At 42.1% G+C, this 18,697-nt stretch overlaps 1 protein-coding gene and 1 long non-coding RNA gene across 4 annotated transcripts; both read left to right on the top strand.

Moving 5' to 3' along the window:
• The first annotated feature begins 3,072 nt into the window (after positions 1–3,072).
• On the top strand, positions 3,073–5,043 carry LOC105455924. 3 transcript variants are annotated; one of them, XR_975186.1, is made up of 3 exons: positions 3,073–3,421; positions 3,490–3,996; positions 4,617–5,043. It is a non-coding gene; the product is annotated as an uncharacterized LOC105455924 (long non-coding RNA). The 3 variants fall into 3 exon arrangements; XR_975188.1 differs by having other exon boundaries at positions 3,073–3,848; positions 3,912–3,996; XR_975182.1 differs by having other exon boundaries at positions 3,073–3,996.
• Positions 5,044–12,757: 7,714 nt separating this feature from the next.
• Positions 12,758–14,696, top strand: LOC105456992 (probable splicing factor, arginine/serine-rich 6). Its single transcript, XM_011701383.1, has 3 exons — positions 12,758–13,343; positions 13,716–13,880; positions 13,922–14,696. The coding sequence occupies exons 1-3, from the start codon at positions 13,206–13,208 to the stop codon at positions 14,288–14,290; spliced, it is 672 nt and encodes a 223-aa protein (XP_011699685.1). The 5' UTR covers positions 12,758–13,205; the 3' UTR covers positions 14,291–14,696.
• Positions 14,697–18,697: the final 4,001 nt, after the last annotated feature.

The raw sequence follows: 18,697 nt of genomic DNA, 5'->3' as shown, positions 1-18,697 counted from the left end.
CAGAACCTGTTTCAAGCGGGGCTGCACGGTTCGATCGGAAAAATGTCCTAGCGACACACAATCGCGACACGCTGCTAAGCGATGGCCGCTGGAAGTTGACAAATGCGCGTTAAAACAACGAGCAAACACGTTGTAATTACGCGATATAAGGAAACTCGCGAAACGGCCATTCGTAATGGGATTATAATCGCTCGGCGTGGATTTCTACCCCGGCATCGATGGGTTAAATGCAAGCTCCGTTGCGCTCAATGATACACATTAAGTCCGAACATCGTTTAGATGTCAATGAATTGTTAGAGAATTGTTGAAGAAGAAACAATTGTCACACGCTGGATACGTATTAGATACATTTAAGTTATTAAGTTGGTCGACGTCCAACATGAGCGAACAAGCGAGCGTACCGTTATTCCGCACAGACGCTCTCTTCCCAATATAATAGATGTCTTTTAAACATTTCAATATCTGCTCTTTTTCCGCAGATTTTACGTCGCGGTAAAAACATTAATCTATGCGCTATGGAAGGACAAATTACTGTGTAAAACGCATAAAAGTAAAACAGGTTGGTCATTATTTGGTTTAATTAGTGAAAACTGTCACTAAGGATATAAAATTGAAAAGAAAAAGATTTTTCTCTATCTTTATATATCATATTGTTAATTGGATAAGCCCAATTAATTTTATGGTAATTTCTACGATCATAATCTCATATCTTTATATAGCACCATCAAAATATTAAAATAAAGGATATTTTCTCGTTTCAAGTCTCTATGTCTATCTGTAGAGCTGACATTTCTTGCAACTGAAAATTATCTCCCTGTCATAAAATCTAGAACTAAAGATACAATAAAACATAAGCATCTCCCTGTTGCGAAATTCTTCCGATAATCATTCTTCCTTTTTAGGTAGATTAGATGGTTGAATGTTTAACTGCGAAGAATTTATTGGATAGTAAATCTAAAATTGTTATTAACACTATAAAATGTAACGTGTCCGCTGTGATTCGCGTGAGCTATTTTATTATTTTAATTATTATTCCTCATTTCCTTTTTAAATTAACTGAACAAAATTTTAAATCACTACTCGGCCATTCTGGATTTAAAAAAATATGCATATATATATATATATGTATATATTTATATATATATATATATATATATAAAATTTCTCACTTTAAAAAATGAATAGTGACAGAATGACGAAGTGGCCCACTCTCTAACCGCAATAAATCATTTCTGTATATATTAAGTAGTTTAACTTCACGCAACATTGGCGACAAATTCCGCTACTTAATCGACCTCACATTTTATTTCGACGTCGCATATTCGTTTTGTCAACCGAGTCTCGCGCTCCGCATAGTAGCGCCGCTATAAAAGCCAAAGAAGTCGAAAGAAAAAAAAATCGCTTGTCAAACATTGATTTTTGGCACGATATAAACACGATTTATGCGGCACGCTGCGCCTTGATGTATCACATGGTTGCAAACCGGCCCGATCCCTATCCTTTCATTCGTTTTCAAGCTTTTGATTTATGACCGTCTCTTATGTGTACTCGTAAACGTTATATTGGTTTCCCGCGGCAGCGGAACCGCGTCTGCGACTTTGGCAACCAATTAACACCATATCAGATGCGCCATTTAAAAAAAAGAAGGACCAAAACATTGTGAAAGACAAAAAAAATCTTTCTGATTTTTCCGTTACCTATATATGATGTACAAAATTGTAAAGAAAAAACATCTGTTTGTAACTAAAATAAAATACAAAGGAAATCGAATTTCTAGAAATTTCTATAAAGTTTAATGAATAAAACGTCAATTGATCACTTGACTAACTGTTGCAAAATTGAAAGTTGCACAAAATAAAGACGTCGATTTCTGTTTACGCGAATCTCTGACCGTATGTGGATTAAATGGAATGGGCAGGACGCATATATTTATTTCTTTTATGTCTTCATCCGAGACGGAGTTTAGGATGGGGACAGACTCTGTCTGTTGGCACTTTTTGCTAGCACCTAGACACTGGTGGCTCAAGCGAGGGCGTGCTGACGTGAGACGCCATGACGCTGAGCGCGTTCCAAAAATACGACGGCACTTTGGCACACTGTACTGCGTCCTCAGTGATTCTAGCGGTTGTTTACATCGATAAAGAAGCTGTTGCGAGTGCCATTCCGTGCCATTAGATCTCCTACTTTGTTAGCAACTCTGACGGAATCTCCGGACTCGCCCTCACCGCTTCGAGTCGTACGTCTTCGGCGCTTTTAATCAAAAATATTGCATCATTTTAGTATCTCGTGGACTAAAACGAAATGCGGAGCCATATATAACAAAATGCTAAAAAAATCGATCATCTTTTATCAATTATATATTGACGGCACGACGTTACATTTAAACGATAAATAAATTTGCAAGAGTGAGCATTTCTTAAATAGAATTTAGCAGCAATTTTAGAATATTTAGTATATAAAATTATTCGTCTAGTATAATTACACTAAAATTATAGTTTGGGGTGTAAAATTATACGTTTTAAACGAAGTACTTTGGGACGTAGGTTTTTATTATATCTATTGTAATATTTTATTGCTGTGTGATCTACCACTTGAATACATATATTCATTATACTTAGCGCCGCAATTCTTCAGCAGAAATTATTATCACCTCGTCTCTGCAAATATTTATGTAAGCGCCTTGACATCGGTATTAATGATAATCGTCTTTGTTAGTTGGAGGATACCTCGCGTTGATTTATCGCGATTTTCGAGACAATTTGGTAAGACCGTTCCCCGTGGACGCGCGCAAGCCGCGAGTCCGACCATTCGCACCGGCTATTATTGTCACCGGCGTCACGATACGAGGGCGACGACGAGTTCCTCGCGCGGGAGAGACACGCGCGAGTACATTCATCCGCGTTCACAGAACCGCCATGCGGACGTTCGGACGCCCGTTGAGAGCGGCGCGTTTCCACCATGGCCCCACGATTCATAGTCTCGCGGGTGTACCATTAATGAGAGTCTCTCCTTGCGGCAACTGGCCACTGTTATTATAGCTGCTCATAACAGTCAAGCATCGCGCGCGGGGCATCGCCGCGCGGCAGTCGCGTTGGCAGCCGCCGTCTGCCGTCTGCACGACTGTGAGGCATTGAGCGTCTATTTTCACACGCGCCGCGCGTCCCAAACAGCCTCATTCCTTGTTGCAACGATTCCGATTCCGAGTGAATGTCCAGCAGTGTGGACCACCCTCTGGTCAATTAAAGTCGACGAGCCGGAGAGATTTCGGGCTGGAACGGCTGCGGCGGCGTGCTTGGAATGAAGTCAATCGTTAACATCGGGGTTGACAAGCGAATGAAGAAAAAAGAAACGAAAGTCTCTTTCTCTCTCTTTCTCTCCTCCGAAAGAAATGATAGACTTTGCTACCGTATTTGAATCTCAAGTAACAATTATTTATCTAAGAAAGATGTTTAACGCATAAAATTGTGATTATCTAAGAAATTTGAACAGGATGGATGTAATTGTGCTTAAAACTTTACGAAAATCGAGGGGATCCTTCACACCGCTTGTATTACACGCACTCGGAAGCACTTTCCGCAAAAGGATCGTGCCAGCTAAGACTGAAAAATTCAGGACCGGCTACGCCGGTGCAACTCCCGTCCTCGCGTGCGCAATTAAAATTAATAAAATGATAATTAATAAAAACAGCAGACAAACGCAAGACGGCCATAAGAGACCGCGAGCTCTCTTTCTCTTTCACTCACGTGTCGTTAATTCGTTATGAGCTTTCGGAGGAGGGAAAGAGAGACGTTTTCCACAAGCCACTTTGGCGCTCTCGACGCGACGAAGAGGAGACGCGCTTCTCTCTGGTACCCCCTTAAGAGTAGAGTCGGCTGTCATAAATGTCATTAACTGATCGCCAGCGTTTACAGGCTTGAGAGCCGGTTGTCATTTCTTAACGTGGCGGATCGTCTCCGCCGATGGTGGAGTGCAGCAGCTACGATAACTACACCGCTGGTAATTATTCCCCTTAAGCACATCGATTATCATTTCATTAACTGACACCGCCGCTCGATCGCGTATTCTAATTTTCTTTGGGGTGAAGGGATGGCGCGTCAAATTAAAGTGACTTTAAATCTTTATTACGTTTCAATCTTGACGTCGCTCAAATCTATCGCGAGAATGTGTAAAATGTTCACTGACTACTCGATTCAATATTATATTATGCTTGATTTATTTATATTTTATTTAAGTTAATTTATCATCATTATTTTTATTATTTATGTTAACATTTAATGTTTAGTTGGAACTGATATCAAATCATATTTAAAAAATTGGATGTATAATACACAAAAAAAATTTTAAATTTATGGAAACGAACTTTTCTCGTATTTATAAAGAAAGCTCAGGCATGTGTTCTCTGCAATATTCAAAATAATATAAAATTTTGATGCTAATTTCTGTCTCTTCTGTTTAACGAGAAATATATTTTTCTTTTGTGTACTAAATATGTTTCCAAATTTGTCGTTTAAAAAATACCTTTTCCACGCGTGACTTCCCCAGTAGTGTAAATATCGCATCGTGTCCAGGAGAAGGCAGATTAATCTTCTCTTCCAAAACATTCGTACGTAATACAGAGAATCGAGAGAGAGAGCGAAAGGCATCGCTAGTCGCGAGCGGGTGTTGGAAAGAGTACAAAAAGAGAAATCCGGCCAGACAGTGGAGGGCGTGGGAGATACATTTATAAACTCGCATCTGTGAGCTTAGAATCGCATGATTTAGTGACTACGGAAGGAGATCTTCGCGTCCGCTTTAAGCGGCCTCTTCAGCCGCCCTCGTTTGCGAGAAATGGCGTTTCGCCGAGTTAAAGTGTCCCATCGATCATAAGTAAAATGGATTGCGAGATTATCGGACAGACTGTCAAGTACTTTTAACCTTCTCCGTGATTTAATTCCGAGACTTATTAAAACTTTTACAAGCGTTCCATCTCTCTGATGGAAAATCATTGTAATTTCGCAGAAAAACATGACATTACGTTTGCATTAAATATTTATTTCAGAATTATCAATTGTCTTTTACCTTTTCTATCTTTAATTCTATCTATCTTTTCTCTTATCATATCTTTAGAAGTAAAGGATTTTAATATCGAAATGTTCAATATTAAAAAAATGATAATTAAATGATGAAAATGAATATTAAAAAATTGCGATGTATGTGAGTAATAATTTTTAAATTTTTCACTCAAAAAATATTGCTTTGAAATTCATCACAGAATTTATAATTAACAGGAAGTGCATGAATTTAACTATAAATCTTGACAATAATAGATTTTAAAGTAATTAGAGATTAATGTTCGTTGACACGTTTGTTGAGCTCGCCCGGAATTGAATCCTGTTGAAGCGTGTTCCAACTTACGAGTGCCATTATTTCTTCGCGCATTGTGTATCGCTGGTCGCAGATATTCCATTAACGTAACAAATGTTTGCGTGTATAATCCGCCAAAACGGATTTGTGCGCGTTAACGTGCACTTCGTGCCACATTTCTCAGCTCCGATCAGCAACGTTCCTTTAAGCTTATGTATGTCTTGCTCGATTGTTTCGTCTGCGCCATTTTATACGATACAGATCCTTTGCATTCGTCGTATGTCGTATTTAAGTGCCTGTTCACGTTGTACCAAGTAACGTTCCGCGAGTCGTTAAAATAGGCGATTAATCGTGCTGCACAAGAGGAAATATACTGGCGTTTTCACTTAAATCAACTTCGACTAATGATGCTACGGAACACAAATATGACAACGACGTCGCATATGTATAGGTGAATATTATGTCTATCATGAGTGTATACACTAAATAAATCTTTAAAAATAAATCTTTGCGTATACTTTGATACATTATAAAATTGATAGTTACGTATATTAAGAGATGATTCTTTGTCCTTCAATTATCATGGAATAAATATTCTAATATTAATATAATTAATATAATATTATTTGTTAAATAAATTAAAAGCTATTGTGCTATTTTTGAATAAAAAGATTATAATCTTTTTCTGTTAAACTGGTTATATATTATTAGCATTTTTTCATACTTTTTCAGTATATTTTATTCATCTTAATGTGCGCACGAATAATTTTAAGGAAAATAGCTAAATTGTGCCTTAGAATTCCGGCGGTATTCTCGACTGCGGTCGATACTCTGTCCGATTCTCTACGTCACCGAGGGCATGCAAACGCACTAAATTTAGATCGCTATCGTCGGTACGTGCAATCCGTTCTGCATTGTCGGCAACGACAACGATGTTTTTCCGTATTATTAATTATCTTTTGACCGCGCGATTTGTAAGCGCGCGACTAATTGGAGACGATCGGCGCCGTCGAGCTACGAATTCCGACGATGATGACTGGACCACGGACGTGGATTTCGACCGAGATCACGAACGCTTTGCTCGCATTGCGGAATAGCGCGACGTTAGACACGAGGGAGCATGTACGACACAAGTGAACGTCGCAAATAGCCGAAATAGCTAGCACGCATCCGAGAAAGCCATGGTCCGTGAAATATATGTCGTTACGTTGTTATCGAAGGTACCTTTACGACTTTTGGGGCTTTTGGGATTTGAAAATCGTTCGCGTCAGATCCAGTTAAATCATTTTTACGGTAAGTCATTTTTTGCTGATAGATACTTGGATACGTCACATTTTAAAATTATCGTTTTGTATGATATTTCAACATAATTTATAACACAATAAATTATTGAATTGTCCAACAAGTTGGACTGTCGCCATAAAAAAATATTTAAGTTTTGTAAAAAAATATTAAGGTATTGAATAAATTATTAGATATTTCGTCAATTAAAATCTTTGTTGCACATTTAAAATAATTTCTATAAATACCTACAATCAGCTTCCAAAACAAGAATGAAAAAAAAGATTGTAATCCGACTTTGACGAAACTCAGCGTTAACACGTAACAGAATCCTCTATCATGTTTCCTACGCGTAATAATGTGTGAACGTGACAGCTCCAGATAATATCCCCGACGATCTCTAGCCAGACGGAACATTTCAGGAATCATTGGTAACGCCTAACCAGGCGCGAGTCGCTCAACCTCGTTATTACATCTCCCGCCGGATTCCTTTCCGCGTTCAGGAACGTCTCGTCTCTCTTTCTCTCTCTCTCTCTCTCGGAAATGTTGCCGTGCCCGCTACTCGAGGCACGGTGTTCGTAAATCTTTCGCCGTAGTTACAGCCGCCGGGCATTACGTTGATGCACTATTTATAAACACGTGACATCGAGACGAGTGGTTGGTGCGGGTGGGCCAAGAAAACCTACGTCGCTACTGCAGCCGAGTAGCTTCATGTTCTCGCCTCTTCTAGTCCACCTGCTCTCGTGTAATCAAATGTTTTCCCTTCCCCTCTTTCTCCTTCTTACTGCTTCTTGTCTGCTTCGTGCGCACTCGGTTTCGCATTAAATTCCTCATGAGAACGAAGATTCTTCGATTGCTCTTAATATTTTTTTCCGTGAAAACTATACTATCAACTGTCAATTTTACAATTAATTTTTCAAAGTTACAATTAATTTTTTTATCGAATAATATAAACTACACTTGCGCAAAAAATTAAAAATAAAAACTCCAAAATTGAATAACAGAAAATATGATACAGCGGAATAAAAGTTACGTTTATGACAAAATACTTAGAAATATTTTATGAACATATAAATGAATTTTATGAACGTTAAAAGAATTAAATAATAATTGACATGTACGAATATAATAATAATTTAGGAAGATGTTCATATATTGAGTTAATTCAATATATTGAGCAAAGAAACTTGAATAAATTATACAGAAAAAAGCTCGGTTTATATTACTGATTGATGCAAATAGTTCACTTATTTTACATTATTGAATACATAATTCCTTTTTTTTTAATTAATGTACATTTCACCATCACTTATGACGATCCCTCCGAATAATTTCATAGCTCTGCAACGTTTATCACAGGTGTCTCCACGATGCGTTTCGCCCCGATTAAAGTGATATTAAAAAAAAGTTCGTTTTATATTACGCGCTGCTTTCAAGACGACTTCTCGTCCGAACTATAGCCGTTCGATACGCAAAAATCATACGGTCGTAATTATCTTAAAGCTACCGCGGTGCCCACACCATGCAGATCATATGTCTTGTCGGCTCCTACCTTTCCTCGGTGCGCGCTTGCGAGGAGTGAGACGTTCGAGAGCCGCGAGTGCATTAATCTCCGGCGATGGTTGCGTTAATATAATCGTTTAATATGTCTGGTTTATTAACTGCGCCCGTTCTCATTGGCCCGTTAATTCACCTTTCCGCCGCGGACCCGTCGCGAACCGAAAATCCGGCACGCGAGAATGAGCGAGTGGACGGAAGAAGAAGTAAAAGAAGAAGGAAAAAAGAGAGATCATTTCGACTGACCCGTCGTGTCTTCGCGTGCAATGCGAATGCGAGGCACCTAAATCTGACGTATGCAGCACGCCGCAGAATCAAAGGCCCGATGATGAAAGAATACGTATAATTTGATGTACGACGAATCGGATTCATCGTATACTAAAATTATTTCTACGCGAGGCTGAAAAGAAAATAAATTATATCACAATTCTCGTCAAATCCCGATATTTAAGATATTTTATCATTCGAAATATGCAGAAAATACATAATATATATATATGATTATGTGTTTGCGGTTAAAAACGCGAATTGACTATTTATCGTAATTAAGTTTAAGATCTCGTTTTTTGAAAGCAATGCTCTCATTGAATTATATTATTACAGAAACGGCCACATCCGACAAGTACGAAAAATTACGTCGCTAATGAATATCTGGTGGATAACACTTTCTAAAGCGTAAGCGGCATATAAGCGGAAAGATTATATCTCCGCGCGACAATAATTAAAACCTGGTTGCCACACCGTCGCGCTGATAGATGCTCGCGAGCGGGACAAATTATGATAATAAAATTGTCAACGCGTCTCGATCTCTCCGTGTTCCGAGAACACCAATTATTTATTACGCTCGTAATATTCATGCGCGCGCGATCGTACCGCCGTTGGGAGCGGGGCATTCGATGATTGGTCGATCAAATAATTTGTATATTGCGCCACGGGGGAAAACGCTAATGTGACGCGCACCAAGTCGGCCGATAATTAATCCAAAATGGCGATCCGCGGTTTAAAAAAAACCGCGTTTACGATGGATAATGAACCGCGTCGGGCGCCGCCGGTCAAGTATGCAAAAGCGAATAACACGTTCGACTTACGCGTCGACTAGTCGGTTGCGGAAGGCAGAAAGGTGGCCCGCGCTCGGCCAATCGCAATCGTCGCCGGTTACACGGTGCACAATGCGCCGATCGACACGTCGATTGGTCGACCGAACGACACCGGTGTCGCGAGGGTTATGTCTTTCCACATGCGGACTCTACTGTCATTTAATAAGCGTCCTCCGGGTATATTTCGAAGCGCAATCGAGCCGTGTCCTCGAACCGTGACACCTCTAAGATCGGTTGTCGCAGCCTTAGGTCTTTTGATCTTTACAGGTAGCAATTAACCCTACGTTGGTTAAGCTAAAAATGTTGCAGAATTTCTACACAGGATGTATTAAAAGTGTCTTTCAAATTTAACGACAGATAGATGGCGGTCTTGATTTTTCCTTAATTGAAATGTCGACGTTTTTAATATTTCTCGAGTCCGTAAACGATTGAGGAAACAAGAGAATTATCGTGAACATGCAGTTTAAACAATTTATAGAGACAGAATTATTATTATTTACTGTTTAATTCGTATATGTAATGTAGGTAAAGAGATACTGAATTACGATTAACGGAAAGCGGATAGTCTATAGTTCGGTTGAGGATTCACCGAAGTATGCCTCGTATAATAAACCGTTGCGATCGTAAAAGGCGCAAAATCTGTGACGATCGGCAGAGAGCTTGGCCTTCTTGCGAGCGGTCCCGCGCGTTCCTCTCTCGCAACGTCCTAACGACTTTCCGAGCAACAAGAAGTAGACCACGTCGGGTAAAATCGCGCATACGCGCTCCGGGAAGCCGCGGCATTGTCTTAGAAGAAAATACGCCGGCGAAGTCACGGTGATTATGACGCCGCGAGGTGTGGAGGATCGGGATCGATGGATTCCTGGAAAGAGCGAGCGTAGGTGTAAAAATGCCTCGGTGGGCAATCGTCACGCTCGGTTCGCCGCATTCTGTCCGGCCGGACATCCCGCGGCGAGGGAGGTGATGGCTCCCACACGCACACACATACGATACAATGCCAATACGCGCGCTCGTGCACACGCTCGTACGCATAAACACGCATGAAGCGTGTGTGGAACCGCTGTGCGATTCCGTCGGCGTCAGAAGCGTGCGGCACGAGGGCGACCGTCGTCGTCGCCCGGATTGCGTTCGTCGCCCGTCGTTCTCCCGCGGCGTTGGGAAACAGCACGCTCGTCGTGGGAGCGGCGAATTCCGCGCGCAATTATCCTGACGCGCGACATTTGTTAGGGTCCTGTCGGCCCGGTCGGAGTCCCGACTTGGTCTCGACGGGGCGGACAACAAAGTCTCGGAGCGGAGAACGCGCGGGTCCGTTCGCTCCGTCGTTGTTCGCAAGCCGCCGCCGTGAGTGACGTTACGAAGTCACGTTCCTAGAGTTCCTCGAGGATCGGTTTTGCCGCGGTGTGCTCTCCCTTCACGAGACACGCGAGAAGTCGGGTGAAGCAATATCTCGCGACACCGGCACGAATAACGCGCCGCGGGTGTCCGAGTTGTTGGGATCGCGTCGAGGCGCGCCACGGGGAATTGAAACTGATGTAATCACGGCGGGACAAAGTTTGGCTTTCAGAAGCAACGCGGATGCAAATTCAATCTACGACGTGTATACCGTACGGGTAACAACGCAATTGGCGACCGGCGTAAAGCCCACCGCCTCTCTGCCGTCGCGAGTAGTGATATATCGCGGATTATACGCTCGCGCGGCACGTCGATTGAATTTAATTACGGAAATACACCGGCACTCGCGATCGTTCTTATAACGTCGCGCGCGGTCGTCGCGAGGAAGAAATACTGCGGATAGAAACGAGGAGGAGATCTAAGCGCGCCGTCGTCGCCGCGATCGATGAATAATAAAACGTCCGCAAAACGAAATGCCGGAGAGCGACCGGGATGCCACCGACTTGTCGTGTTCCCCCTGCCGCCCTCCTACCCTTCGCCGCTCTCAATGCGACGTTGATAAATAATTATTGGAGTATAGACGCGGGCATTTACAAGCAGGTGCGCATTCGAGGAGAGGCGGTATTTTCACGACACCTGGTGCTGATTAACGGACAAAATCGTCGGCGCGAGCGAGCGCGTATAGCGACTTTAAAAGCGACCGGCTAAATTGCCGCGTTATTCCTGTAAACCGCGGCTATCCCCACGACTACTGTCCAATTACCGGACGAGGTGGCAAGTCGTCTCCGTCCGAGGATACACGCGTTCCGCCGCGCGCGCGCGCGCGCGCTCGCCGCGGCTTGGAATCGCGACTTCTTTTCTGCCCGGCGACGGCACCGTTAAGGACGGATAATGAGACGAGTCGCGAGACGTGTATATAGAAAGAGAGAAACCCTCGCGAGAGCGCGCGTCGTCATATTACCGCAAGCTAGCTACCGCGTACGTGCGGTAGCGCAATTTCATATACAAAGCCCGGGGTGAGCCCCGGCGTGATGACCCCGAACCTCCATTAGATTTATACAGTCACAATGTTGCACGCCGCTCACCGCCGCGATTTCCAAGATACACAGGATGTTTGCAGCAGTCCCGAGGCGCATTTGCATTCAACGAGAGCGAGAGACGCGCGACCACGAGCGAGGCACGGAGGTTCCATGCTTTTTATCTTGAGCAACCGCAAAATCGTCATTTTGTTGTCATTAATATTGCTAATATTACATTCATCGCGATGATAAATGTTCCAGTTTTATAGGGATTTTATATGTGGTTATGCTGTCGATCGAGGAGTCGCGTGCGGATCATCGGTCGCCGATAATCGATCGAGCAGCTTATTTTTCTTAATTATGCATGCCGGAATGTTATGAGTGTTAAAACGAGCGTATTAATTAAGGCGCTTTCAATGGGAGTGGTGCATCTCGGGTTACGTGACACGATATTTACTCGGCCGGTGGTACTTACGTGTTACCTGTATCGCAATGCACGCGCGACGGCGAAGCTAATTATGCGGGAAATGTAAAAAAGGATACCGCGCGGCCTGAGGAATATGAAATGAGCGATGAAGAGCAAGAAACGAGGCTATTCAATGATCAACATCGACATAAGTCGCATAACTTACCGCGCGAGACTTCTTATCTCTTGTTATTACAGTCTCGAGCGTGTTCTTCTAAAATTACTGCTTGAATTTATTTTGAACTCCTTCGTGTCGATACTACTTAATAAATCTTGTAATTATTAATATGATTGAATTATATAACGTGTGAATTAGTGCATTATCATAATCTCACGTCGGTAAAATGAAAGAAATTTGCGAAAAGGAAAAAAAAACTGAAAAAATGCATTTTCATGCATATACTTCTCTTATGCTAATACTAATCTCTCTAAACGTGGAATTTATGCTACGAATTATTTCCATCGTCATATTCGATTGCGCGATTTGAATAAAATTTCGGCATCATCTACAGATCTTCACTTTTCGTGCGATCCGAATCTAGATTCCGGTGGCTTCTTCTTAGCAACGCGCGTCGGAGAAAATAGCGCATCAATAACAACAGTTCAGTTATCTCCGGACAGGCCATTGACGAGCAACACATTCCATCCTCTCTTCCCAAAATCATATTCGGCATCTCGATTTAACCGATTTTTATCGGTTATTAAATCTTCTTAGTGATTATTTAAGCGCGCCGGCTTAAATGTGCCGTCTCCAAGTGTACGCGTTCACCGAGTCCAAGTTATCTTAGCGTCGTCGCACATTTCGGGAAGTCGCAGAGAAGCCACCGCGACTTATTTAGAAAATCATCCAGATCATCACGGATTGCGCCAGATGATAAGCGGATCGCCGAGATTAACGTCGGCGATAATCTTCTTGCGACACTCGACCTCTCCGAGCTCCTCGCATGTGGCCCCTGAAATTCTGACGAGAACTACTCATGAGACGACGCATAACGGCATTATCATCGTGGAATATCTTCAAAGGATAGAAGAGACGAGAAAGGGCGAAGTATGACGAAGCCAAAGATGTCGGCCCTGGTGGCCTCCGCCATTCGCAATCTGCGGGAAATTCGTGGTTCCACGTCAAAGGAAATCATGAATTACATTAAATCCCAATACACGGGGTCGGACGCCAACATACAAAAGCAGGTATTTGATAATTAACAGTTTGGCAAATATTTTATCAGTAATATTCATTTTTTTTTGCACAAAAAGCATGTGTTACGTATATTATTTTATGTTACTTTTCCTATCGATATTAATTTCTAATTCTCTCATTATAGAAGTAATTAATGTATAATAAAAATTAATATACTAATGCTTAAAATTTTTTTATTTCATTCTCCTCAATTTTGAAAGATATTGTAAAATTTTCTAACTTTGTTACGTCATGTTACTAAACAAAACAGAAAAAAAAACGAAAAATTTTACTGAAAATTGTAGATTAATGAACGCAGTAAACAAGCGTTTGTTAATTCTACAAGAAAATTGTTAGTCATACAAGAAATGCTTTTTTCACAGATATACGCTGCGTTGAAACGCGGCTTGGACTACGGTATCCTGAAGAGGGACCGTGGTTATTACAGCCTGAGTACGGATCCTGACATGATGTACAAAGCGCCCGTGGCGCCCTTGGAGCAAGGCAGGAGACGAAGGAGGCGAAGGAGGCGAGGACGTGGCCGTGGAGTATCGCGAAGAAGACCTAGTCGCCGAGGCCGCGGGAGGAGGGGGAGGGGAGGGGCAGAGGCAGGGGCAGGGGCAGGGGCAGGGGCAGAGGTAGGGGCAGAGGAAGGAGGAGGAGGAGGAGAAGCAGAACCAGAAGCGGCGGGAGAGGAAGTCCTCCGGCTAGAACGAGGTCCCTCGCGGCAGCCAGGTGCAAATGCGTCTCGTCCAGGAAGCGTACGGGGGACACCTTGAGAAATTCCCCGGTGATGGAGAATCTCCGAAAGGACATGACTTATTTGTATAAGAAGAGCGCCGACAACCAGACGCCGTCCAGACACCACAGCCGCAGCCGGGATCGAAGTCAGTCGCGCAGCCTGTCGAGTAGCAGCGACAAGGAGATGATTGACGACCGAAATCGCGATCAGCCGTGAACATCTGCACACGAAAAGATACTGCGGATCTTAATCCTTCGCAGTCGTATATCGTTGTATATCCGCGTAAAATTGACATCAAAATTTTATATAAAATTGAAAATTTTTATTAGGTATATTATACATCATTATTATATTTTATTATTGTTTCGTAGAATTCAATTTGGAATAGGAAGCAAATTTTATAATCTTTTAATCGGGGCTGCAAAGGATTAATCGTTCGACGCGGTGGTTATTGATCAGTGACGCGGGGATAACTCTCACGAATTTTGTCTTATTTTGGCGATAAATTATAGTGGTCCGAAATGTACGTCGATAGCGAATCTTGTTTTGTAGTCTTCGACTTTTTACAAATTTTATATGTTTCCTTTACACTAAGTAATTATACACTGTTGTATCACCACAATCGGTTTTGTTCTTATTTCAATTAATCCGATTATTTCCGCTCTCATTCGCTATTATACATTTTTAGAATTCTGAAAATCCAGCTGATTATTTCTAGGAATGATATCGAGGGACGACAGCCAGAGTTTTCTTTCTTATGTTCTCCGAAAAGCGAAATCATGAAGTCTCATGGAATTGACACGATTTTCAGGTGCGAACGTGGCTCCAGAAGTCCTGATGCAGATAAAATCCGATTGCTGTAACTCTTATCGCGACGGGGACAGGTTAGAAAGGATCGAGAAGTGATTAGTGACATTTACCGGTCTCGAGCGGGAAGGCAAGGGAGAGAGACACACACGAAGCGAGAGAGAAAGACATCTGCCGATTCCCGGTACCGTTTAGATGTCCTGCAGGTCCGCCGGTCACAATGCCGCGATCTAACTGCTCCCTATTCTCCGACAGGACTCTCCCCCGGAGGTCGACGCGACGCTAATACCGTGATCTATCAAGCGATACTAATGCGATTCTAACGGTGACTCTTTCTATCGTAAGATCCTTCTATAGCCGGAGAACCGTTCGCCGTTCTTCCGTTCGTAAGCAAAACTCTCTCTGGTGGTCCATTCAGAGTATTAATTTCCGCGCAAAAAAAGCATATTAAATCTAAAAGTGTCATCTAAAAATGCGAGTTGATTTGTCTGACGTCCCTAACGCGACGTCAGCTTCCGACAAGATTTCGCACCCAGTGATGAGTCGCACGAAAGCACAGAATGTCTCTAAATAAAGTTTTCCGCATTACTATAAATTGACGGAGTAACAAAGCTGTACAGTTATAATGCATCTTCTTGATTAACGAGAAGTTCATGAAATTGCGTAAACGGTGAAAAGGCATTTTATGAAATAATATCGCGCGAAAGAATTTAAATGATAACAAATTCATGGCAATCGTTTTTTTCTTTTTTTTAGTAATCTTCTCACTTTGTCAAGAAGTAACGAGAGAGCACAGAGAGAATAGAAGTTACTCGCGGTCGTTGGCAGGCGCAACCATCGTGTCCCGAACGGCGTTTCACGCCGCTCGTCGCTGCGTGGTTCCACCTAAATGACGTGTCGGACGGACAGGAAGAGGTCCGGAGAGAAAACCGGCGATACCATCTTCTCTTTGCGCTCGCGATTGCTCGTGAAACTCCCGGATACCGAGATGTCAGTGGGTTCTCACGTACACCGACTGGCCGAGATAGCGTCACCCCGGCATTACGCGGTGATATCATTAAGGTAGATTTATGCTACCACCGACGGCAGTGTCGACTCTCCGGGAGAGTCTCCAGATTAGGAGTTAGCCCACAGAGGAGCCACGCCCGCGGACACATCTGACTTAACTCATATCGTAACTTACAGCGGTGTGTGCAAGAAGTGTGTCCGAATGTATGTACACGCAACGTAATGCCCGCCGAGCACTTAATGCTCTATTAACAGATTAAAAAAAGAAGATGTAGTCGATTATCGCAGATGATCTGGAAGACGGAAATAATTTAACTTTGCATAGACAGTCCTTCTTGCTCTGTATATTTTGTAAAGTTATTCTTACGTTTAATAATAGAGCTGATAATTTTTACTTCAAATGTATATGTAAAGTTCACTTTTTTAAATATTTATTGCTTTAATAAATTGATAAAATTTGAAAAATGATTCTTACTGAAAGAATGTTTTATTAAAACTCTGCTGATAACATACAGAAATGTATTTTTGATTATTATTAGCCAAACTCTTTGGAATTAAGTCTTTCATATTTGTTGATGTAGAATCGCAAGATTAAATGATTTAATGATTACATGATTTAATTAATTTGATAATTTCAGTTCTTAGACGAGCGATTATTCACACAGGAACTTGTAGCGTTTTACGTTTTCTCGCATTTATATATACAAAAGCAAGAAAAAAAAGAATCTTAGAAAATACAATACAATAAGAACGAGAGGAACGAACGTGCTCAAGATCGCTGCTCTAGTTTGTGTCAACGCTCCAGGAATTTAATTGCGCCGCCATCTCCGCAGCTAATATATCCGGACCACACGAGAGAGATTTTAATTCGTGCGATCCGCAGCGTTGATAACTACTGGGTACTCGAATTAGGCTACATCGACGATATGGAAACAGCAGGTGGCGATCCTGGCATCCAATTATAGTCCGAAGTGTTATTAACGATCGATCGCAATACAGCTCCTGTACTTAACTAGCGGGCAAGTATGCCGCATCATCTACCAGCGCTCTCCTAATCGACTGTCTTACATTGTGCGAGACGGTACTGCCATTATGTGATGGACGTATACGCATCTAATCACACAATTTCCACATCGATACCTCGTTTCATCTTCTTAGCTTAAGGATGCTTGACAATTTCTTATAATTCCCTTTAAAAATTACTCCGACGTTAAGATCGATCGCAACTTTCGATGCTAGAGAACGAAAGGATATGCGTTATATCAATTATCGTGTCTTCATTATCGCGAATGAGTGTAGAGATTAATTCCACATATTTCCAGCAGCTAAATCTTCGAATTCCACTTCTTTCAACAACTGTGTATTTGTGGCTTTTGTGTTGTAACTCTCGTTTCGGAATAACTGCGAATTACGCTACTGTCACCGCTCCTCTCTAATACACAGCGGACGGATTTAGCGCGGATTTCTTTTCGCTGACACTTCGCCTCGTCCGATCGGCGTTCATTATCGCGGCCGCACTAGAGCAGCGCCGTACAAGCGCTTAACTGTTTTGTCCCGGCTGATGGATAGCGCGTTCGCACATTATTACCGGACACTCGGCCAGTTTTATGAGTCTAGATTGGTACATGGCTCTTTTACCCCCGGCTAGACTGCCCGGACCCGAGCAACTGCGGCGTTAATAGTGTATTTACCGATAATGATCTCGGTGGTACGCGATAGTCGCGCGAGGAAAATATCGAGCGCGGAAGTTCGACGTGATTTACGAGCGCCTCAATCGCGGCCTCGCGAATCCGACCGGAAGTCGTAGCTGCGGTGGGCAAACCGGTCCGCTTTTCGATACGGATGAAAATCTGAGAGCGAGAGAGTCGAGCGGCAAGACGACGCGACATCGAAAATGGAATATGAATAGTTCTAGTTCGGCACTGGCCAGTCGATCAGTCGTCATTAGCGCGAGAGCGTGTTTATTGCCCGGTTTTATGTCGTATAATTATCCATTGTGAAATTCATTTCTCGTTCATCATGTCACACCTCTGTTGGAAAAAGTCGTAACCGGCAGAGCTGTAAGTTTTGAAGTGTCGCGAATGTTTCCAGTGATTGATATTTCGATTGGAAACGCGGATATAATGTTATTGCTGCAGGCTAGAAAGCGGTAGTATTACTTTTCTATTGAGTCATTTGCGTAATTTGAAGGATTCCTGATTGCCTCCTTTCCTTTGATTGCAATTATTGTTGAAACTAATTTCAACACATTGGAGCTGCGATATGTATCACGAAATTTTTTATGAGTTGTATTTATTAATTATAGAATTGTAAAAGAGCTATTCTTATAATCTAAAATAATAAAACTTTGCAATAGAGCATTATAAAGATAATATAGTGATTAATTTATTATTATTCAAACTAAGTATCTATACCTTTCTAACTGTGTAACCTAAACAATTTTACTATTAAACTTATGTTATATCAAATAATGAGAAAATTATTTTAAAAAATGCCTTACTTTGTCAAGTAAGATCTTCCAATGGTATCGATAATTATTTATTTGCAGTCTTTTAATTAACTCTGCTTTAATTAACCTTGAGATAAGATTGAAATGTGAGTAGAATGGTAAGCCTCGCAAAAGCGTGACGAGTCGTAAATACGGTGGGTTAAGCGGAAGAGCTTTGACGTTACACCTGCAACATGCGTTTAATAGACACGCTATACGGATACGGTTTTTGTGGCATCTTAAGAGCAGGGCTGGCTCGTATCCACACCGGTCCTATCGCCCGTTGCAACGCTGCAACTCGCATTTGCATCGCTAATTAG

The sequence above is a fragment of the Wasmannia auropunctata genome, unplaced genomic scaffold, assembly GCF_000956235.1.
Source record: "Wasmannia auropunctata unplaced genomic scaffold, wasmannia.A_1.0 LD336106.1, whole genome shotgun sequence".
Taxonomy (NCBI): Eukaryota; Metazoa; Arthropoda; class Insecta; order Hymenoptera; family Formicidae; genus Wasmannia; species Wasmannia auropunctata.
This window is presented reverse-complemented; position numbering and strand designations above follow the sequence as displayed.